This window comes from Anomaloglossus baeobatrachus, chromosome 4, assembly GCF_048569485.1.
Source record: "Anomaloglossus baeobatrachus isolate aAnoBae1 chromosome 4, aAnoBae1.hap1, whole genome shotgun sequence".
NCBI classification, from domain to species: Eukaryota; Metazoa; Chordata; class Amphibia; order Anura; family Aromobatidae; genus Anomaloglossus; species Anomaloglossus baeobatrachus.
In genome coordinates this window covers 440,857,863-440,882,122 of record NC_134356.1, presented here as the reverse complement: position 1 = coordinate 440,882,122, position 24,260 = coordinate 440,857,863, and the positions used below count along the sequence as shown (strand labels likewise).

The 24,260-nt window shown below is 43.6% G+C and overlaps 1 protein-coding gene across 2 annotated transcripts in view; it reads left to right on the top strand.

Moving 5' to 3' along the window:
- Positions 1-24,260, top strand: part of TLN2 (talin 2) — a 406,458-nt gene that overhangs the window by 300,506 nt on the left and 81,692 nt on the right. For both annotated transcript variants that reach the window (XM_075345523.1, XM_075345524.1), the window contains exons 28-35: positions 11,079-11,287; positions 14,636-14,755; positions 18,195-18,392; positions 20,089-20,228; positions 20,505-20,598; positions 22,328-22,417; positions 23,261-23,383; positions 23,542-23,685. In XM_075345523.1, the coding sequence (XP_075201638.1) occupies positions 11,079-11,287; positions 14,636-14,755; positions 18,195-18,392; positions 20,089-20,228; positions 20,505-20,598; positions 22,328-22,417; positions 23,261-23,383; positions 23,542-23,685 (1,118 nt within the window). The remainder of the gene's footprint in view (positions 1-11,078; positions 11,288-14,635; positions 14,756-18,194; positions 18,393-20,088; positions 20,229-20,504; positions 20,599-22,327; positions 22,418-23,260; positions 23,384-23,541; positions 23,686-24,260) is intronic.

The following is a 24,260-nucleotide window of genomic DNA, read 5'->3' as shown; positions in this document are numbered from 1 at the left end:
ACTATAGCCTTTTGATTCTTTCTGCTAATGAGAGTTTTGGTCACTGTATAATGGGCTGACTGCCTGGACCCAAACACCGCTTCCCCCCCTAACCCCCCTAGAAAGGCACCAAACCGTTCTTTATAAGTTAAATTGCTTTATTTCACTTATTCAATTTTTGGAGAGGCATAGGGAAAAAACACTCTCATCTTTTCCTTTGGCATAAATATTTGGTCGCAGCTTTTAAATTAGGCATTACCAGCCAACACCACGGGGTTTAGGGAAATTTTCCGCCACCGGCCGTCCGGTGCGGGTATTTCACCACCACTTTTCCTACCCCTTCCGCCAAGGAGCAGCACAGCGCTAGCAAGCTGCGACCCCCACCAAAAACCACAGTACCTGAGCCAACTCCTCGCATATTACCACTACCAACATGTCCGAAACAGCATCATGTAATATATATCCGCTTCGACATAAGGAAAGCCAGGTTATTTCCTTTAGCTGGCGGTGCCAACCCAACAATTTTTTTTTTTTTTTTATACTGGATCAACTTAGGTAGGCGCTGGTTGCCAGGTAGCGCCCTCAGCTAGACCAGCCCCCGGAAACTTCTCCAATTACCGTCCAGGGCAATGAAACAAAGGACTGACTGTCAGGGAGAGGATCAGCTTTCCATGCTGCCCGAAAAACATAGGCATGACCTACGACACGGACACTAGGCCGACTTACATCTGAAAAGAAAAACATTGTCAGAAAGGCAAATTCTCGTAACCAGCAAAATTCTCATAACCAGCAGACACTTCTCCCTGGGGTGGTTCAGGCAAAACCCCCCGTACATGTTTATTATTGTTATTGTTAATAATAAAACATACCAATCTTGAACATATGTAATGTTACGCCAGCTTATACGTCAATCAGTAGCCCCTTGCGTGTCTACTAATGGACGGTTGTTAAAACAAACTCGATACTACGTTCCTCAAAACTGCATTTGCATTGACAAACCCCCAGCCCATTGAAACCGCGCTCATGCATACTTGCCCCCAAAGCCTCGGGAGTGAACTGGTTCTGGCAGGGGTCTAACCCAGATTCTGCGGCTGGTGAACCCAAAATAAACTGCCCCACCGAATTACTGCCAAAAACTGTCCGCTAAATATGGTAAAAGAAAAATCTTTGTGGTTAAAATTTTTTCCCCCGACGTCCCTGCTCGTCTAAGGGCCATCACTAACTCCCTCAGGTCCCGAACTGCGAGAAGAGTAAAAGGCTGAACTAGGTGAACCTAGAGCTTTCTTCAACCTAATTAACTATGATATAAGAGTAAGTTTGCAATGGGCATACCACCCCGGCCCGATCCCTTTTCTTAGGTCGAGAAACAAACAGGAATTAATAGGCCTCCTGGCATCTACTCACTTGCCGGTAGTCCTCTACCCTTCAAAAACCATGGCTCCCAACAGGCGTTGGTCATGTCAGTGTGGTTCCGCAATTTAAAAATGGCAAGGCAAATACTGTAACTGCTTGCTCGCAACAGGAAACAACGGTGTCCGTTGGCGATGTAGAATCACAAAATACTGCAGGGTGTATGTTACTGCGGAATCGCTGGAAAATCATCATGCTCTTCACCCACTTGGTGGGGAACCACTACCGCATACCTTACCATAGGTCCGTCATTTCGGTGTTGTATAGGGAGGCCGGGTTATTGGTCTCCCTGCACAAGGCCATCCCACTACGACTTAAGAAATCAAAGCCTTGATCCTGCCAGCGGATGGAGTTACCAGAAATACCTGGGATTGGAAATGCTATGCCATCAGGGCGACTGTGTACCTGTTCTGCCTTTGACCTAACATTGACTGATGTGCTTTCTAACAACCGAACCTAATCAACCCGCTTACTGTTGGGGGAAGTTGTGAACAGGTGGTTATATGGTTTTTCCCCCTAGGCTTGCTACAACAACCGGCCATAACACTAATATGGAGTCTTCCCCCACCCCATATCCAACTGCCACCTAATTGTGGTAAAATCACGGCCAGGGGGTAGGTTACTCGAAACATGGCCGCTAGACCGAGCCTACTGACCCCTTTTTTATTTTTTTTAAAAAACTCCGTTGTATCGGAAACAAACCTGCAAACAGCTGGAACTGCCGCTGTAAAAACACCACGCACCAATTTGTCCGTTCCTGCTCTTCAAGAAAGTGCAGAAGCTGAGACTTAACGAGAAATTCGGCTACACCATCAGGTACTCCTCTTCAGGTCCCTGATTCCATGTAGCAGAAAATTCAAGTTTAACCTTTCCCTCCCTGGGGTTGGACCAGTGTACCAAATCCGGGTAACGCGACACTCCCGCTTAGCCATGCACTGGGCAACCTGGGAAAGGAGCCTTGGAAATGCCGCAATGAACGTGACCTTACCCCCAAAGTTGAGGTTCGTACCTGTAGCTCCACGGGGCCGAAAGATAACCAACCTCCATATGATGGGTGATAGTTTTTATCTGCTATTACTTATTTTATTTTTTTTTTACGTCCTTATGAAGGCTTTTCAAATATAGATAAAAGGGGAACAACATTGTTGATGCCTTCTCTGTCTCTACGAACAGCTTTGGAGCATCTTCAAAAGATGTTAGCAGGTAACAAGCACTCTTCAGCCACTGCCAAACGGCAAATATCAAGGGTTTCGAATTTCGATTTGCCTGGTAAATGGTGAGGTCAGTAACCGCTTTATTCTAGCCATCTAGGTGCATCAAGTAATAGAGCTAGTCAGCACCCTCTATAGAATAATATTGGGGGGATTGCTGTCTGATCAAACATCGAATAGCCTTGTCCATTGTATGCACATGTGAACAAAACTAAGAGTGAGTTTATACTTTTTAGGCGAATATTTATGTGGACATAATTGTTCAGAAAATATTGGCCATAATTCTTATGCAAATGAATAAAAATGCCGATTCTTCCATCACGCTTTTTTTTTTTTTTCACTCTATTGTGAGGAAAACCATAAAACCCATATGTACTTGACCACAGAAAGAAAAATCAAGTAAAAGGCCAAAATTACTTCTCTAAAAAGAGAAGCAATTGTAGGAAAAACATTCAAGCACTGCAATTGTAGCCAAATACCCTTCTGACATTTCGATAAAATTACCCATGCCCAATCTAGATCCCTTCTTTCAATTACACTACTAAATTAGGGTATATAAAGGGGGGGGGTTTGATCCCGTGATCCCATCGAATTGTCACCAACTCAGAGGAGGTCTCATTTGAATAAAAACATGTGTGATCAATATAAAGAACTGGCACCAGACTTAATCGTCCGAAATAGGGAAGGCTTCTTTACAGTTAGAGCAGTCAAGCTGTGGAATGCTGACCACAAGAGGTAGGGATGACAGATACAGCAGTCAGGCCGTGGAATGCTGACCACAAGAGGTAGGGATGACCGATACTAACAGCTTTTAACAAAAAGGAGGGGAGGCGATTTCCTCAGTGCCAACAACCGCGCTTGTGATAAATAACTTAGTGACAGCATGTGGCGCTGAGCCCCCCACTTCCCATCAGGGTACTCACCAGGTGATGCAGGTAATGGCAGACCCGGCTCTGAATTTGCTTGCCAGATGACGGCCGCAACTCCACTGTCCGGACCAGTGCACACTCAGGTGTTCTTCGTCCCCCCACGGGCCCTCACCGGAGCTTAGTCTTAAGAAAAAACAGTGGGGGGGGGTATGGTTGGGGGAGTCAGGGGGAAGCTGCCCGCGTCATGGACTGCTACCGTGACCGGGGTCCCTGTACATACCAGCACCGCACCCACCATAACATGCTGTGACAACGGGGGAGGGAGGCTGTTAACATTCCCCATTGTAAAGTGTCAAATAGGAGGGGTTTGGCCCAGGAGGGTGGGGGTGGTTAGAGGAGGAAGGAGAGAGGAAGGGGGTTGTACATCCTAAAGCGTCATGCCGACCCCAAAAAGGGGGGGAAAATCACTGGCATGCTAACCAGGGAAGGAGGTGAGGTATCAACAGGTGGCGCCTATGCCGCCTGCTGGCAACTTCTCCTTGCAATATTGCCAATGTACATGTCCTTTCCCCTCAACCCCCCCCCCCCCCCCCTTGAAGTGAGGCCCCCACTCGCCAGGAAAACCAGGTGGCCCCTGGTTCCTTTATAACTAGCACCCTTAGCTTTCTGGGTAATAACGTGGCGTTTTTTATTTACTTATGTTGGATACCAATGGGGGATGTGGGTGTCCCGCTGACCCCTGCCAGTCAGTGCATCCACCGCTGCAGCACCTCCAAGCTGCACTGCATCAGGGGCTGCACCGACCCGCAGCCCGCCCCCACAATCTCCCTGTGCTGGTGGAGACAGAGCGGCGGTGACAGAGCGGCGGAGGGGGCAGGGGCATGGGGTTGTTTAAACTAAGGGTGGGCAGCGGCATAGCCAAAGAGCGCCTCGCGCTCTTTTTCAAACCCAGCGGCGGTTCAAGCCGACCAGCGGTCGGGCAGCCCCCAGAATGCCGCTCGTCGGCACACACAGCCTGAGCCTCAGCAGGAAGGGAGCCGCTCACAACTAACCGCGTTGTGAACAGGACGCTTCCCTCCCTGCTGGGGGGGGGGCCGGGGGGCCCGCGACGGACGCCGAGCACAAGCGGACCGGCGGGCGGGTTGCTCCCGCAGAACGCCGCTCGCCGGCCCATGTCACCTGTGCCTCAGCAGGGAGGAAGCCGCTCACAGCTAAAGCGCCATGAGCAGAACGCTTCCCTCCCTGCTGATACCTCTCTTACCGCCTCCCGGAGCGGGCACACGCCACCGGCTGCCCAAACAGGTCCGGGTCCTGGAACAGAGAGACCGGAAGTTGGGCAGCGCGGTGACATATATCCGGAAGGCGTGGCCAGAGCCAGTCATACCACAGGAGGCGGGGGCAGCTGGATAGTGTCTTTCCAACGGGGGGGACCACCTCAAACCTAGCAAAGGGGGGCCAGCAGTCAGGTGGCAGCAGCTCAAATTTGGCTGCAATGCCCCTCATTCAGTCATCATCCTGATACTGTATGACAAGACAGATCCTTACCCTGTTCAGTGCTGAACTGCCGAGCAATTCTAGCTGCAGTGTTAAAGGGAACCTGTCACCTAGAATATGCGTTCTGACATATCAGCTGACGCATGTGTGCCCTAATTACACCTCCCTACCTATCCCTGTTTTAAAATTGTTTAATATGAAAGTAATAAAAAACTTTATTACCTTCAGATTTCCTATGTAAATTAGAGAGCTGCTGGTCACAAGGGCGGCGCCTTGCCCCTGCATACTTTCCGTGGTATCACGCCCCTGTGGGCGTGATACCATGGAGTCACATGAGCGACGTCACCGTCGCTCATTCTATCCTGCACGTGTTTACACTTACTATTGCGGCAGGCTTCTCTTCTGGGTTTTCCTTGTCAGTTTCAGACGCGCCTGAAGCCGGCATGTGAACACCCGGAAAAGAAGCCTGCCACAATGCGCGCAGGATAGAATGAGCGACGGTGACGTCGCTCATGTGACTCCATGGTATCACGCCCACAGGAGCGTGATACCACAAAGTATGCAGACCTCCATAGGGCAAGGCGCCGGCCCTGTGACCAGAAGCTCTCTAATTTACATAGGAAATATGAAGGTAATGAAACGTTTTTTTATTACTTTCATATTATACAATTTTACAACACAAGGATGGCTAGGGAGGTTTAATTAGGGCACACATGTGTCTGCTGATAGGTCAGAACGCATATTCTAGGTGACAGGTTCCCTTTAAAACGATTACTCATGGAGATGCTCTGCATTATCCTGACCTCTCTTGTATTTGTCTTTCAAGAGCGACCAGCCTTTTTGGGGAACTTGAAAGAGTTTGTGATGTTGTAAAGATGCAATATTCTCGAAATCACAGACTTGGAACAATCAACTTTTCTTGCTACGGCTGATAAGGTCACCCCTTTGGCCTTCATCTGGACAATCTTCTGCCGGAGGGTTTGTCACTTTTGAACCATTTTTGCAAAGTCAGAGCAAACTGGAAAGTTAGGCTGCCAGTTACATAGGGTTTGTCAAATCATTAAGGAAATTAGCCCCAGGTACCAAATTAACACCAATAACTTGCAGGTATCTGAAAGTGTTCTCAAATTTGATCACTGTTCTTTTACATTTATCTCATTTACATGTTTATTATGAGCTTTGGAATAAATTCAGTTTATGAAATAAGCTTAAAATACTGCTAGTTTACTCATGTTAGGATATAATCATAGAGTACTACACAATGACCTTAACATATAGGTAATTGTGTGGTGTTCTCTAATTTTGATCTCCAGTGTATGTGTAATTAAAGTAAAATTAGTTCCCTACTGACTTCAATTATACTCGGGTACTCTAGTCGTGCCCATCCGAGCATCCAACTGCTCTTACCGAGTACCGAGCACCCAAGCAAGCTAGTACTCACTAGTCATAAGTCGTTACGGAGTTAATGCCAAAATGGACTGTATCCTCTGTTTACATGCAAGCTGTTCTGTGTATAGCATGGTATAGAAAAGAAGCTGAGCAGAATGACAATTAGGTTTGTGGGAAAAGATTCAGTAAAACTTGTATTTTATTTATTGACATCCCTGTTATTTGCATAGAAGTGCAGTGGGTCGTCCTACTTAGTGATTGACATATTATCTCTGCATGCAGTTATACAGGGAGGACTGTCAATCACTAAGTAGGTCCGCCCCTAGACTCATGCATACAAACACCAGGGATTCCCATGACCTAAAATACACGTTTTACCTTTAACATAAAAATGTTGCTCTGATCAGCTCCTCCTGCTCTATAACATACTGATTGCAGATCTGAATCCATGTTTAACCTAACTGGTTTGCTGTACATAATCTTGCTGTGTGTATTTCCCACTCATCTAAGCAATCAGAGACGAGGTAAAGCTGGGAGCTCAATGGATGCATTTTCTCCCATGTAGGAGGCCTCCCTAATATTTTATTTATTTCTCTTCACGCTCAGCTATTCTTTACAAGTGAATTAAAGGGGTTTTCCCCATGAACAACATCCCTAGGGAGGACTAGTAAAATCATCAAACAATGTAAAAAAAAAAAAAAGTTTTTAATAAATATGGAAAAAAAAATTAATCAACTCTCCCTTTGCCCCATTGACAATAAAACAAAAATAAAATGCACATATTTGGTATCGCTGCTTTCAGAAACGCCCAATCTATCTATATAAATCAATTAATCTGATCAGTAAACTGTGTAGGGGGAAAAAGTTAAAATGCCAGAATTGCGTTTTTTGGTTGCTGCGATATTGCATTAAAATGCAATAACAAGTGATCAAAACACCGCATCTACCCAAAAATGGTATAATTAAAAACACCAGCCAAGGATGCAAAAAATAAGCCATCACCCAGCCCCAGATCCCAAAAAATGAGAACGCTACGGGTCTCGGAAGATGGCGCCAAAAGCCCAATTCTTCTTCTTTTTTTTTTTTTTTTTTTTTTACAAAGTTCAGAATTTTGCAACAATTGCCCTTTTCTTCTTCTTCTTTTTTTTTTTTTTTTCTTTTTTTGCAATTTCACTGCAGTTGGAATTTTCCCCCCTGTTTTCCAGTACAATACGTGGTAGAATGATTGGTGTCATTCAAAAGTACAACTAGTCCCGTAAAAATACAAATCCTCATATGACTGTATTGATGGAAAAATAAAAAAAAAAGTTATGGCTCTTGTAGGAAGGGGAAGAAAAAATGAAAACTGAAAATTGTCCGGGGGTGAAGCGGTTAAAATCAGACAGGGACCTCACAAAGAGAAACAGCTGTGATCGTGCACTGTCCTGTCAAATCCAATTGTGGAAATTATTATTATTCCAAGATTTATTGATTAAAATCAACTTTAAAATGACGTTTGTTCCTGGGAAACCTCTTACAGCCTCTGTTCTGCAATGAGTGCATTACTCATCTGGCTAATATGATGTAACCGCGTGCAGGGAGATAAGTCTGCCTGAGAAATTACTGTCCCCCTCGTAGAAATGAGGCTCGGGCGATCAACATAAATGATTGTAGAGTTCTTGAAGTAATGCAGTGAGGCCGCCTGGTGAGACAGAGTGGCACCGGTCTATCTTCCCGCTATAGAGAAGCGGATGAAAGTGTAGTATTGCGTTATCTGGCCGAAATGTTTTCTGATCTTACTCCAAGATGGGGGAGTGAAGAAATGGTCTAGATAAGCAGCTTGTAACGAGCAGGAAAACTGCACGCAGTATACAGAGCGGCTTTTTACTATGTATTGTTCGGTATTCTAAAGCTTTGTTTCTGTGGCTGAGTGCTATTCAGATGAGGACTGATGTCCTCGCAGCGTCAGAGCACAAAGTCATTCAGGTCCTTTCCGAACAATGGCATCTGTGTAATGTGTCTTGGTGTGCTGCCAGCATCGGTATCGCTAACTTATCAGTGTATATTTTATCAGAAAAGGTGTGTCCTTATTTCCCTCTTGGAAATTCCTTTACATGCCTTGGGCCCAGTCACTATGGTTATTGCTAGCAATTATTTTGTGTGGTATAATGTGATCATTTAATTCCCACAGAGGTTGGGGTAGATAAGGAAAGCTAGCCTTTGAGTCTGGTTTTCTTTCTTTTTTTGCTGTCTGTTCTAGAGTTTTACCACTTTTTTCAGTAACCAAAAAGTTATTTTCCTTTTGTAGCAGCTGTGTGACATTGATTCAGCGAAGCAGTAGTGCTCCTTCTCATGCTTTCATTAAAGATAATCTGTCAGCAGGATTTCACACCAAAACCTTTGTGCAGGTACCCCTTTCTGAGAGGAGTTGAGCAATACCTTTACATGGTCAGTCCGTTACCGAGAAATCAGTGTTTGAATTTATGTGCAAATAAAGTTGATGGGCCTATGGTAGGACTGAAGCCTCAGGCACTCCAGCTCTATTCCCCACAGAGCGGGGTCAGAGCAGTCAAGCAGTATGAGGCAACGCTGTACAGGGAATAGAGCTGGAGTGGTGGAGGTTTCAGATCTAAGGCTATGTGCGCACTTTCCGTTTTTACCTGCGTTTCAGCTGCTTTTTAGGTCTGTTTTGAACAGCAGCGTGTGCATGCCATAAGGCATGCGTTTTGATTTTCCTGCAAAGTCTATGGAAAATGTGGATTTCTAGACCGCACTTTGCGTTTCCAAATGCAGTGTTTAATTTGCTTAATTTTGGGCAAAAACTCTGCGTTCAAAGAAGCAGCATGTCAATTGTTTTTGCCATTTGGGCTGCATTTTGATAACTTTGAAGTCAATGAGAGGTTGTAAAAAGCAAGAAACATCAAAATTCCAGCTTTTTAGATGCAGAAAGAATGCATTTTGGACTACATAAACGCATGCTTTTCCGACATCAAAATAATGAAATATGTCTCTTTACACACACACACATAGTCCGACAATTAAATTAATGAAAAATTATATATTTTTTTGCTATTTTAGCCTTAAATAGTATAAAACCGCTATAATTATATGAAATATAACTATTTTCGTTATGATTTCAATAATTATATATTTGTTCTTCTTCTTTTTTTCCCCCTTTTTTTCATTGTGTTTGACTATTTAAACTTTTATTTAGCAGTGTCTTAATGTTCAAAACGCATCTGTCTAAACGCAATGGAAAAGCATGTAAAAAGTGCTAAAAACGCGGCAAAAATGCGGTAAAAACGCATACGTATTTACCGCGAATTAATTGTCAAAAGCAACTTTGGCAACAGCAATTTCTGCCAAAGGATTCATTTAGAACTTCAACTAGGACGACGCAAAGTGCGCACATAGCCTAATATATAAGAAGCACTATACTGAGGGGGGGGCGGCAATAGCAAGCCTCCTTCAATACCTCTCCCTATCTCACAGTCAAAATCTAGATGGCAAAACCGTGAGTTTAAAACCTAACTTTTAAGGTATCATAGAATAGAATTCATACACTGTGAATATACATAACAAACATAAGTGTGGTATAACAAACAATAGGAGGTAATACTCCAAAAACCTAAGTAAATGGATCGGCACAATAAAAAATTCACCATCTACGAATACCTAATCCCAGTCCTACAGGTGTGTAGTTGTTCCAAAAAGCAAAATATTACACACCAGAGGGACACGTGAGTAAAAATACACACAGGTCCCACTAATTAATTGGTGTCCCTTTTTCACAGAGTAAATATGGAACAGCTTCACCCAATGTTTTGTCTTAAGGTCCTATTCTTCTCTGTCCTGTATCACACTCTTGTAGATAGGAGCTTAGGGATGGGGGGTGGGGGGGGGTGCGGCTGTGGGCAAAATTGTCCCTGTCAGGGTACTCAAGCCCTATCTTACCCCAAAGCTCCCATCCCATCCTTACAAGGACAGACCACATCTAGATTCCTCCAGAACTGTCCCTATCAGGGCCCCAAGCGCCTCCCTACGGGTTTCAACCTCCCGTCTCATCGGGGGAGTAAAGTGCGTTTGTGCTATGTTAGAGGGTTACAAACACCCATACTTGGAGCCTCGCTCACAATACAGCTGGTCTCACCACAGGCTTCACATCTACAGCATCATTTGCTTATCAATTGAGACCGTGATTTTTCTGTAACAGGCGAAGAGACTGGCCATGTAAAGATATTTCTGGACTAGTCTTTGGAAGAACGACATGACATGTGCATATACAGTAAATAGTTTGCCGTGTGAAATCTTTCCGATTCCCTTTCAAGCAGTCATCCCCAGGAAACATGTAATGAAGACCGTCAGGGAAGAGGCTGCTGATCTTGACAGAAGAATATGAAGCAGGCAGATCTTTTACTAATGAAATGTAGTTGTATTTGGTAGCCTTTCAAGTTAATGTCTGACCATGTGATATCTGGATGGTTAGAGGTCAGTTCTCTCTGGCCCGGAATTGACATTTAGGGACTCCACTCTGCCTAAATGTTACAGGGCAGTCATAAGAACATCAGACTTATTGATGACGAAGTGTAACATTTCTCATGCCAAATAAGTGTCTGCTGCCAAATACACAATATATAGCTAATTACTTTACTGTTTTATAGCAAACTCATGACAGGACTTGTTTTTTTCACATACTTAGTTACGATCTATCAACTGCTTTAATTATTTTCTGTGATTCCCTATTTAGGTGTTGCTGCAAGAGAAACTGCGCAGGCTCTAAAAACCTTGGCCCAAGCAGCGCGAGGGGTTGCAGCTTCTACCAGTGATCCGCAGGCTGCAAATGACATGTTGGACTCAGCCAGAGATGTAATGGATGGATCCGCCAAGCTCATCCAGGAGGCAAAGCAAGCGCTGGTGGCCCCTGGGGATGCGGAGGTCCAACAGAGGTTGGCACAGGTCAGGCATCTTCACAGGCTACAAGTAGCAGCCATATAAACTATCTCTGTAAATTCAGAAATATAACTAACATTTTAGTAAGTTTAGTTAATTTCCTAAATTTAAAGTGGTTGGGTAATACTTTTTTTCTTTTTTATGGTTTAGCATAGACCATCAATATCTGATTATGGGTGCGCGACACCCAGCACACCAACCAATTAGCTGTTACCAGCACTGTTCAGAAGTTTTCAAATCCTGCCGTAACACAGCAGCTCCTACACAACTATAGCGACTACAGCCTGGATCTACCCAGGCTGTGATCACTATAAATATGCTGTGTGGTGCTGTGTTGTGGCAGCATCCTTGAACTTTGTCCGCCGGTAACAGCTGCTTGGCGGGAATGCCGGGTTTTACACCACCGCTAAAAAGAAATTGATAGCCTATTCTGTGGATGAGCCATCAATAAAAATAAAAGTAGAAACCAATCCCTCTAGGGTACTTTGTAAAGCTCGGCTGTCCTGTTGGTAACGCAAACGTGTAATCAGATCTCACAATACAAATTGTATACATTATTAAGTAGATATTTTATATCTACTACACTCTGATGAGACAATCCATGTCAAAATGGCTGAATAAACCTTGATGATAAAATAAGCTTTTTTGCGAGTCCAGTTAAAGAGTGAGCGCTCACGAGTCCAGGTGTATTCAGTCTCTGCCCTCCCAACCTGACTGACCGCTGCAGCTTGTACTGAACAGTGTGAGATTTCAGCATCAGGGAGGAGGTCACTGAGGACTTGTCGGTGAAGTCAGATAGGTGGAGACAGCGTTCACATCATCAATAAGGATTTTACCCCCATTTTGACATGGATTATTACAGTAAGCCCACAGCCTCAACAGAGCTGTGATCTTTTCAATCATGTATGTATTGTTTATTGTGAAATCTGGGGACAAAATGGCACTAAATGTTGAATTTATTTTTTTACCTTAAGAAAAATATAATTGTAAGTTGAAATCCGTAAGACCTGCTCCTGTGTCTAGGTACTGCTGTAACAGAGGCCCCTGCTGTTCTTTTGATTTCTTCTCAAAAAGTTACATACTGAGCGAGATGTATAGAGTGGCATTTTATATGCCAGTGAAAAAAAGTCAGTCAGATAATGAAATAGATGCAGATTTGCATGAGACTCTCTGACTTTGGTTTAAGGCTTAATCTGCCTAAAAGTAGTAGAGCATACCCCTTACTCTTGCTGTTTTTTTTAACTTTTGTCAAGCATAGTGCAAAAAACCCCACCAGAATTGTGTCTCTAAAAATTTCATAATTTTGCAAGTGTTTCTGCGTATTTGTGAGACATGGTGTATGCCAAACACTGATGTAAACTGCTTGATAAATGTAGACCAGTAGTCATGGTCACACATGCTCTGTAGCTCAGTCCCACCATCTGGGCAGACTAGAGAAAACTTCCCTTTGCTGGCACTTAAAACATTAAAGTGAACCTGCCAGGTGCAATATGCCCCCAGAACCATGACCAGGAGTGCTGGGCATTCAGATTAGCGGTCACTGCAAACACAGGTACGCGCATCACCGCTGGTGATGCCGCATTGAATAGCATGTTAGCACACCCCTGTGGGCATACTACCATGCTAAAGCCTAAGCCACACGGCATGAAAATTGGTGCGAGTGGAGGGCGATAAAAAATCGCATTCCACTCGGACCAATATTAGCCTGTGTCAGCACACATGAGCGATTATTTTCGCAGTCCTAATCTGACCGAGAAAACAGTCACAGCATGCTGCGATTCTAATGCTATCCTGTTTTCTCTCGCACCCATTCAAGTCTATGGGGCGATAAAAAAATTGCACTGCACTCGCGGTACACCGGTGTACCGCGAGTGCAGTACGAGAATGGTAATAGCCGGCTACGGAGGAGAGAGGGAAATAAATCCCTCCCTCCGCTCCGCAGCACTGGTCCGCCCCTCCTCAGTGCCAGCCACCCCCGCAGCTGAGGTCTGCTCGCACGGTCGGACCTCAGTCGCAGGGACACTAGCATGACACTCAGCTCTGCTGTACTGCCAGCGTGAGCCGAGTATCATGCGAGGGGATCGCGGTAATCCCCGTGTGGCCCCAGCCAAAGAGGGCAGCTAGTCAGGGGATATAATACCCTTGGGACTAGTCCCTGGCCTCTTTAGCAGATCAAATACTTTTTCTGAAGATCTCTTTATCTATGCTACCAGATGCAGGGACAGTTAGGCAGGGATTAGCAATATACACCTAGAACTGCTCATGGTTTAAGCATACATTATTAGAAAAAAAAATCTAAGTAACACCATGGGGCGCCATAATATGTACAGTAAGTAATAGCAATATCTAACCACAGAAAATGTTGTACAAATTTTAAATGAAAAATATTTTGTATGGTCTAATAGAGATATTGTTCGTGAGGAAAATGCAAGGGTTAAGTTTTGCAAACAATTACTCACGTCATATAAAAGATGGAATGGTCAATCTGGTGTTTAAAATTCCCCACAAACCAATAAGACAGTACAAGTTTTATGTAATCCTAAGTCCTATAGGGTGCTTTACACGCTGCGACATCGCTACCGATATATCGTCGGGGTCACATCGTTAGTGACGCGCATCGTTAGTGACGCACATCCGGCGCCGGTAGCGACATCACAGCGTGTGACACCAAGGAGCAACTATCAAAGATCGCAAAATCTTTCAAAAACGGTGATCGTTGACATGTCGGTCCTTTCCTTAATATCGCTGCTGCCACAGGTACGATGTTGTTCGTCGCTCCTGCGACATCACACATCGCTATGTGTGACACCGCAGGAACGACGAACATCTCCTTACCTGCGTCCACCGGCAATGAGGAAGGAAGGAGGTGGGCGGGATGTTACGCCCCCTCAGCTTCTGTTGGCCGGCCGCTTAGTGACACCGCAGTGACGTTGCTATGATGCCGAACGTACCTCCCCCTTGAGGGAGGGATTGCTTGACGGTCACAGCGCCAAATGGCGCACGAACGGGGGCGGGTGCTATCGCGCTCGACATCGCTAGCAATCGCTAGCGATGTCGCCGCGTGTAAAGCACCCTTAAGTCCCATCCTGCGCACCAAACAGACTCACAATAAAGAGGGCGTGTCCCCACAGCTGACCCCTATATGTTCTAGTAAATGATTACATTCTCCATAGAATAATAATTCTGAAAATCTTCTTAGAACTGTATTGTGCAGGTCTGCTGTTATTCCTCTACGTAATGTATAAATGAATAAACTGGATGTTACCAATTGCCTATTTTCCACTCTGCACTAAAGGATGTAATTATTTTATGGACTTCACATTGTGGTCATAAATGTTTCTTTTCTTTTGTAAGGTGGCTAAAGCCGTTTCACATTCACTGAACAACTGTGTAAATTGTCTTCCGGGGCAGAAGGATGTAGACATGGCTCTAAAGAGCATTGGGGAGTCCAGCAAGAAGTTGCTTGTGGATTCGGTAAGTTTGTGCTTCTGATGTTCAACATTTTATTGGGGTGGGGGACTTTAGTAAAATAGTGCCGCAAACCTTTGCAGATGTGCACAGCTCTGTTGCACATGAAGTAGACATATACCCTGTTTCCCCTAAAATAAGACCTACTCCAAAAATAAACCCTAGTATAGTTTTACAGGATTGTTGTAGAATGCTTGAAATATAAGGCCTACTCCAAAAATAAGCCCCAGTTAGTCAGGGCTGGTGTTAGTGGGGAGTTAGGCTGTGTGCACACGTTGCGTTTTTTACCGCGGAAACGCTGCGTTTAGAACCGCAGCGTTTCAGTGGCAAATTGCATGCGTTCAGCTTTCCCAGCAAAGTGTATGAGAGAGCCGAAAAATCAGTGCACACGCTGCTTTTCTAAACGCAGCGTTTTGGATGCCAAAAATCGGTGCGGAAAGAAAAGCAGCATGTCACTACTTTTGTGCGGTGTAGCTGCGTTCTCTCCCCCATTGAATCAATGATCTGGGTCAGAACGCAGCTACACCGCAGTGAGCTGCTTTTTTGTTGCGGTCCGCGGGCTTTGTCGGCATGCCAGAACGCAGGCATTTACCTGGAAGTGAGGTCAAGAGGTTTCCTGTTGACTTCACTTCCTGGCAAAGTCCTGGAAAGCCCCCGGTGTCGCCAAAGTGCCCGCCCCGACCCCCGACCCCCGACCCCCTCCTCCCGAAAATCCAACATGGCCGCGCGCACAGTAGCGCACCGGCCGCCCTACTCCTATGATTTCTGTCGCATGTGCCTTGAGACATGCGACAGAAAAATGCCCCCCAGGCCCTGCCAGGTCACCCCCTATTCCCCCCGGTATTCCCCCTTACCTGTCCGGTCGCAGCGCTGATCCCCCGCGGCCCCCTCCTCCTTCACAGCAGACGCCGGTCAGTGTGGTCACATGAGCAGAGCAGCTGACAGCCAGCACTGTGTTCAGAGAGCTGTGCTGGCTGCTCGCACTCTGCAGCTGTGACCCGGGGAGAGTGGGTGCAGATTTTTGGCACCCCCTCTCCTCAAATGGAGGGTCTGCCCGCCTAGAAAATGGGGGATACGTTCCCTGAACGTGCCCCCATATTCTAGAAGGTCCAGAGCCGACGTGGGACGTCCAAATGGATTTCTGCGGACCCATTTTTTTCAAATTTTTTTATTAAATTGGTGAACGAGGGAATGATTTGGGGAGTGTTTTTTCTAATAAAATTTTTTTGTCATTTTTTTTGCTTTTGTTTACTGTCAATTAGTTATGTCTGGTATCTGATAGACGCCGTGACATCACTAATTGCTGGGCTTGATGCCAGGTGACATTACACATCTGGTATCAACCCCATTTATTACCCCGTTTGCCAACGCACCAGGGCGCGGGATGAGTTGGGGCGAAGCGCCAGGATTGGCGCATCTAATGGATGCGCCACTTCTGGGGCGGCTGTGGCCTGCTATTTTTAGGCTGGGAAGAGTCCAATAACCATGGCTCTTCCCACCCTGAGAATACCAGACACCAGCTGTCAGCTTCACCTTAGCTGGTGATCTAATTTGGGGGGACCCCACGTTATTTTTTTTTTAATTCTTTATAAATTAAAAAAAAAGCCTGGGGAGCCCTCCAAATTGATCACCAGACAAGATGAAGCTGCCAGCTGTGGTTTGCAGGCTACAGCTGTCTGCTTTACCCTGACTGGCTATCAAAAATAGGGGGGACCCCACGCCATTTTTTTCATTTTTTTTTTGGATAAATACTAAGCTAGGCACCCTTTAGTGCCACATGAAAGGTACTAAAGGTGCCAGCTTAGAATATGCAGGCGGGGGTGGGACGTTATATATATTTGACATCCATTCATCCATTGACGCTTTTTTGACTGTGTGCCCACAATCAGGTTTTGCAGTGGTTTGGGCGCTGAGTGTTTTCCCTGCGTCCATAACGCTGCGTTGTGCAGTAGAAGCACAGTGGAAGGATTTTTGGAGATCCCGTGCCCACTGTGCTTCTTTTCTCCGCAGCATAAACTGACCGGTGGCGTGGCTTCCCGAGCCTCAGCATGTCAATTTATGCTGTGGAGACGAGAGTGCTCTCTGCAGGTAGCATAGAGCTCCACAGCAGCCTGAACCCAAATCGTGGGCATGGGCAGCTGCGTTCTCCCGTGGACAACACTCACATCTCTGGAGGAAGGCTGACACTGTGTACTAGACACAGTGTTGCTGGATCACGGCCACATAGCCCAACAGTGAGAATATTGTTGCTACAGCAACATTTTGGGTGAAGTAGCTGTGGATTCAAAATGCTTAATATACTCCTGAATAAAATCCTTGAGGGGTGCAGATTCCAAAATGGGGTCACTTGTGGGGGTTTTCAGACGTATAGGTACCCAAGGGGCCCTGCTAATGTGACATGGTGCGCGAAGTTTATTTCAACTTTTCCAAAATTCAAATGGTGCTCCTTCCATTCCAAGCCCTCCCATTTATCCAAACAGAATGTGGAGAAGGAAATGACATCACAGGTTTTTTTTTTTCCAAAGGTCTGTGTTCAACCAACTTTATTAACACTGACAAGTCTTAAAAAAGGCACCTAAAGAAACGCATGAAAAACGCATGCGTTTTCGATGCGTTTTTCTCAAAAAGCATTGTTTACAATTCTCCCCTCTGTCAGAGGGTGCGTTTTTTTCCGCGCTGAAAAAAAAGCAACGTGTGCACATAGCCTTAAACTGCTCCATTTCTCAGGAACCTCACTGTGGCAGGGATCCCTTCACTTATATTCCTAGGTTAAGATTGTTTAAGAACCTTTCATGACTTCTCAGTCATGTGACATGAGGTAATCAAAGGTCTCTTAATTGTAGGAGTCTGAAAGAACTGAACAGGAGATATGCTGGTATGCAGGACTGGCATTAGGGAGAAGGGAGTGCCAACTGGTGGTCCATATCACAGCGCCTCTATTCTCACAGGGGCCCCAGCGTTTATATTTTGATGATAGGACTGCTTAAGGACCTGTTCTGAAGAGGAGGTGTGTGTGTGTGTGTGTGTGTGTGTGTGTGTGTGTGTGTGTAAATAGATGGATACACACACGTGTTACATACAGGGTTTGGAGTTATGTTGATGTTCCAGAAAGCCAATATGACAATATTTGAATAAATGTTGATTTTTTTTTTTTTGTTCAAAAATAAATGTGGATTGTTGTTTGAGGAAAAAAAAACATCCCCTGAAAATAAGTCCTAGCCCATCTTTTAGAGTAAAAAATAATATAAGACCCTGTCTTATTTTTGGTGAACCATGGGTAGTTTGCCATCTAGGATAATGTTCTTTTCTCACTTTGCAACCTCCGGAATGCTGTAAAGCCAGTAGTGTGGAGAAAGGCCTATGTACTACATGCAATTACACAGTGCATTATACTCACTTGTTCTCCTTTTAAAATGACAGTGACATATTCGATCTGTCTGTTTAGCTTCCTCCCAGCACTAAGTCTTTCCAGGAGGCACAAAGTGAATTGAACCAAGCAGCAGAAGATCTGAACCAGTCAGCTGGAGAGGTGGTCCATGCTTCCCGGGGGCAAAGTGGAGAGTTGGCAGCTGCCTCCGGCAAATTTAGTGACGATTTTGACGAGTTTCTCGATGCCGGAATTGAAATGGCTGGACAGACACAGGTCAGATTGCAGTACTGAGGGTACACTTTTATTTCTTTTTGTCCCGTATATTTCACATCTCATTATAATGCACAAAGGAAGCCGATTTCGATCGCCAAACCCGCCATAGTAATGGGGACTGTAAATACAAACCTTTTAGGATAATACAAAATAATTAATTTTAGGGATCTTTCTATTAATGATTTTTGATTATATGAATAATCAGGTGTATAACTTATTGAATATATACACCTCTATTATTCTATAATCTGAAAATAATCAACCAGTAAAAAAAAATTGTCATAGTAACAAGTCATATACAATAATTTTTCCATATTGACTAAAGGCAATCAAGTAAGAGGAACCTGAATCAAAAGGAACCGATTAATCTAATAAAGTAGTAGAGGCAGTCCCTGAAGAATGGAGTATAACGTACTCCCCATGCCAGAGAAGCAACATTTGCATGGCGATATTATTTTATTTTATTAAAGTGCGGTAACGTCAATATATCTAAATGCCGTCCATCAGAGATGGTTCTGTCCTCTAAAGATGTCACATGTCCATAGTTCCTAGTAGGGACTGTAAGCCAGAATCAAGAGCCGGTCTATACCAGTGGTTCCTCTCCTACAAGACTCATGCAGTCCTATTCCATGGGAGGTCATTAATCTAACAACCGCTATGTAATACTACAGTTCTCTTCCAAGGGAAATGCCTTGCTTATGACCTAAGCAGCAATTTGGGACCAGTACCAGGAGCGGAACTTAGTGTCGTAAGCAAAGTGAAGGAAGCAAAATCTCACACCGTCGTTACTAAATATCATGGGTACAATTACACATAATTAAAGGGTTTACTATCCAGACACATTTTTTTTTTTCTTTTTATGTACGATATGATACACAAAGTGTAAAAATTGCATTTTTTTAAATCCTTGTATCCTTACTTGATGCTGTGAAATAAACAGAATTAAAAAAAAAAACATAGTACAGTTGATCGCATCGGCAAACACAATTTCAAAGAGATTCTTTATTGTGGCAACCCCATCAGATAATGGTGTAACACAAAAAAAAAGAAATCAGAAAATGTAACAAAGTATAAATAAAATAAAAATTTGAGAAGTATCCAGTGACATTGCACGTGTGAAGACAAAATGAGGACATATTATAATGTGTGAACTCTGCCTTAAACTTCCAGCATCTGTCATATTGTCGGACTTCATGCAGGAGTGTCTCCTGGACATGATGACCCCGTAAGCCTGCCTGGGGGACATTTATTCTAATGTCCTCCATATAGCATGTGACACAACTAGTTTTTGAGTAACAGATCACACAGTTCTAGATTATAGGATCCAGGTTATTTCAAATGAATATTTATTATTATATTCACTTGTTAATTTTTGGTATTTATTTATTTTTTGTTGTGATTTATCCCCCTCTAATTTTGTAGCCTAGAGCTGTAGCTAAATTGATAATTGGTTTGGACCTAAATCTTGAATATTGCATGATATGTTCACAAATTAGATCAGACTCTGAACATTAATGATTGTAGAATCTGAAATTAAGACCCCTTAGGTGCTACATGAGATTTGTTTTTTCGGAGCACGATGAGGAAGAAGAGTATCATAAGTGACATAATGCCTCTTATACTATGGTGTCTGTATATACAGCTTTCTCATGGATTAAGATGATTTCTCATCTTGTGTGTTGCAAACTTTCTACAGAATAAAGATGACCAGATGCAAGTGATAGGAAACCTGAAAACCATCTCCATGGCCTCTAGCAAACTGCTCCTTGCTGCCAAGTCTCTTTCTGTTGATTCTGGAGCACCAAGTGCCAAAAATCTCCTGGCAGCAGCTGCAAGGTGGGCGTCACATCACTGTCCATTGACTTGTAGTGTCTCTGTCCAACATGTCTTTCTACTATGCCTTACAGATGTTCTTGACATTATGAATTCCCATGTTGGTTTTCGTTCCTCTTGCTCGATTATGTCATTCTTTGTTCTATTTGCTGCCATTTTACTTTTCTTTGTAAATACGTTGACTGCTACATACAAGTCTACCTGCCTTCTGCGTCAACACATAGATGAGTACCTACATGTATATTATAAACCTACTGAAAATGTTCTGTATATTTCCAGGGCTGTGACAGAGAGCATAAACCAGCTGATCACCATATGCACCCAGCAAGCCCCCGGCCAGAAAGAATGTGACAATGCTCTGCGTGAGCTGGAGGTCTGTTATTCGATTCTAACACTTGATACACCACCTACAGACTAAGTATATTTACATGACCCCTATCTCACAGCAATGGAAGTCCCATAAGTTATACGCTATTTCTTTGAAAAGAGATTGTATTGGGAAAGTGTTGGCTTCACCACAACACAATATAAAGTCAGAAGAAGGTCCTTGTTTCTTTTCCACTCAGTATCACAATTTTTTAGGAGAAATAAGTTTCATGTAAATATGTAACTGAAGAAGAAAAATACAGAAATATGTATATGGGATCATTCACAGGAATACATTTGCTATGCGTGTGCTGGCTGATGCAAGAATCAGTACAGCATTATAGAATATTGGCTCCTTGATAAATTCTTGAGTTTGCATGCATATACATGTAGAATATATATGCACAGTATATACATGTAGAATATATATACACCGTATATATATGTGTGTGTGTGTGTGTGTATATGTATATATATGTATATGTGTATATATATAGATATATATATATATAATATATTATATATATATATATATATATATATATATGTGTGTATGTGTATATATATGTATATATATATATATATATATATATATATATAATATTTACATATATATATATATATTTTTTAATCGTATGAATGTATAGCTTACCATCATATAAAAATAAACAATAGACGATGATTTGAAAAATATCAAAAGTATAAAAACATAGAAATCATTCTGGTCACCATGGTAGGATCTCAGGGGGCACTCCTCAACAATGTGCTGGATAGTTTGATGCTCTGCTCCACAGTCACAGGTCCGAGAGTCAAATTTTCCCCACTTATGCATAAAATCTGCACAGACGCCAAAGTTTGTTCTGATACGATTTAGAGTAACCCATGTTTTCCTTGGTAGATTGAAACCTGGTGGAGGGTTATGTAATTTAGGGAACATTTGGGGATCACCGTCTACTACACTGACCCAAAAGGGTACTTTGCACACTACGATATCGCAGGTGCGATGTCTGTGGGGTCAAATCGAAAGTGACGCACATCTGGCATCGATATCGTAGTGTGTAAATCCTTTATGATACGATTAACGAGCGCAAAAGCGTCGTAATCGTATCATCGGTGTAGTGTCCGACATTTCTATAATTTAGCTGCAGCGACAGTACGATGTTGTTCCTCGTTCCTGCGGCAGCACACATCGCTGTGTGAGAAGCCGCAGGAGCGAGGAACATCTCCTACCTGCGTCACCGCAGCTCACGCCGACTAGGCGGAAGGACGGAGGTGGGCGGGATGTTTATGTCCCGCTCATCTCCGCCCCTCCGCTTCTATTGGCCGCCTGCCATGTGACGTCGCAGTGACGCCGCACGACCCGCCCCCTTAGGAAGGAGGTGGGTCGCCGGCCAGAGCGACGTCGCAGGGCAGGTGAAGCTGCCGTAGTGATAATGTTCGCCACGGCAGCAATCACAAGATATCGCTGCTGCGACGGGGGCAGGGACTATCGCGCTCGGCATCGCAAGCATCGGCTTGCGATGTCGTAGTGTGCAAAGTACCCCAAAGTTCTCGCCATTTCTCCTTTAAATTGAAGTCTTGTTCATGCAAGGTGATTGCAGTTCGGATGGGTGAGTGTCTTGATTTCAATTGTTGTATGGTAACATCTCTGATATTTTGATGTATTTATAATATAATGTATTATAAATGTAATGTATTATTATATAATATATAATTTACACTCTTCTTTGTTTCAGACTGTGAAAGGAATGCTTGAAAATCCCAACGAGCCGGTCAGTGACCTGTCCTATTTTGACTGCATTGAAAGTGTTATGGAGAATTCAAAGGTAAAATAATTGACACGTCTTTAATTATAGTCCCATTGGGTTAATATAAGCCGCTCTACAAAATGTTCTTCAAGAACCTGTTTTGCTAGATAAAGACAAAACCACCTGTTTTCACTTGCCATAAATGAAAGGGAACAAAATTCCCTTAGGCAGTGTTCACACGTTGGGAGTGGTTGCAGTTTTGCCACAATCATGCTAGAACCACAAGAAATCGCAATGTGGCTGCGGCGCTAATTAGCCCAGTTAACTATTTGAAGCAGTCTACTGTGCATAGCTTATAAAATTGTCTTAATTGGATACAGACCCCTTTTATATTCTATTTTACCTTTTGACTTTTTGTGATTAAAAAAAAAAAAATCTGCAGTTTTACTTTTACATTGATGGCCTATCATTGTTGCTGTTTTCGGAGCTGGCGAATCAGTTCCAGAGCTACCCCATCAACTGATATCTGCCTCGGCCCGGTATTGCATATTCACCTCTCATTCATATCAATAGGTGGCGAATGTGCGGTACCAGAATCAGAAGACTGGGCAGCTCCAGAACTGAGCATCTCCGTCTGCCGGCGGCGGGATCGAAAAATCTGATCGGCAGGGATGCGAAGTGTCTGACCCTGGCCGATCAGACATTACTGACTTATCCAATGTAAAAGAAGTGAACAACCTCTTTAATGTAAAATTCCCCAGCTTTTTCTCTTAATTTTAGTTTTTTAAAAACAAAACGTTAAATCTTTGTCGTGTTGCTTTTTGATGGTTACAGGCCTACGTATGTAAAAGAGCATTTGATAGCTTTTTGTAGTGACAATTGACTAATATTCACTTCCTTTGTTACTGAATTTTTCAATAGGTCCTTGGAGAATCTATGGCTGGTATTTCTCAGAATGCAAAAACTGGAGATTTACCAGCCTTTGGCGATTGCGTGGGTGTAGCCTCCAAGGCGCTGTGCGGTCTCACAGAGGCTGCTGCACAGGTAAGCCATTGGTGGACCAACGGAAGATTATTGAAGTTGATAAGTACAAAAACGTGCCCTCGTACATTGAGAACTGTAAGGATCTGCTTAATTTTTGTTTATTTTTAATGGTTTTCCTTTGAACATAATTTTTTCATATTCTAATCCTCTTTCTTCAGGCAGCTTACTTGGTCGGTATTTCAGATCCTAATAGCCAGGCTGGACAGCAAGGGCTTGTTGACCCGATTCAATTTGCTAGAGCTAATCAAGCCATCCAGATGGCATGTCAGAATCTAGTGGATCCAGCCAGTAGCCCCTCCCAAGTAAGTAAAGCTAACTGTTCTAGATTGGCACTTAAATTTGTTTTTTTTTTTGATGGACTTAAAAGTGAATTAAACAGAGAAACTATGGCCCCAATTCTTTAAGTTTGACGTTGTACACGTCTGTGTCAATGAAGCGGCATAATAGAGAAAGATGTGCCAATTCATTAATAGTTCCTGGCCCCTTAATGGATTAGTTGCATTTTACAAGTGGCGTTCACCTTGACAGAATTTGTATGTTACGCCACAACTGGTTATGAATTAGACGGGCACTGTCACATCCCCGTCCGGCCCTATCACCACTCACTTTGGTGGAACTGGCCAAAACTGTTATAAAGACATCAACAGATTTAAAGTTTTGCATAACTCCTTGTTGCGCCATATTTTTGATCCTCTTTAAGTGTGTAATGGCAGATTTCTGGCTTAAATATGATAGTGAATGGGTTCTTATACTTTAAGAACATTTAAAGACTGCCATAACAACCTTATACACTGAGCAACGCCCATGTTACTATTACACATATTATGGGTTGACCACCATACCAAGGCTGATTCCGAAACGAATCTCAGGGTGGGCG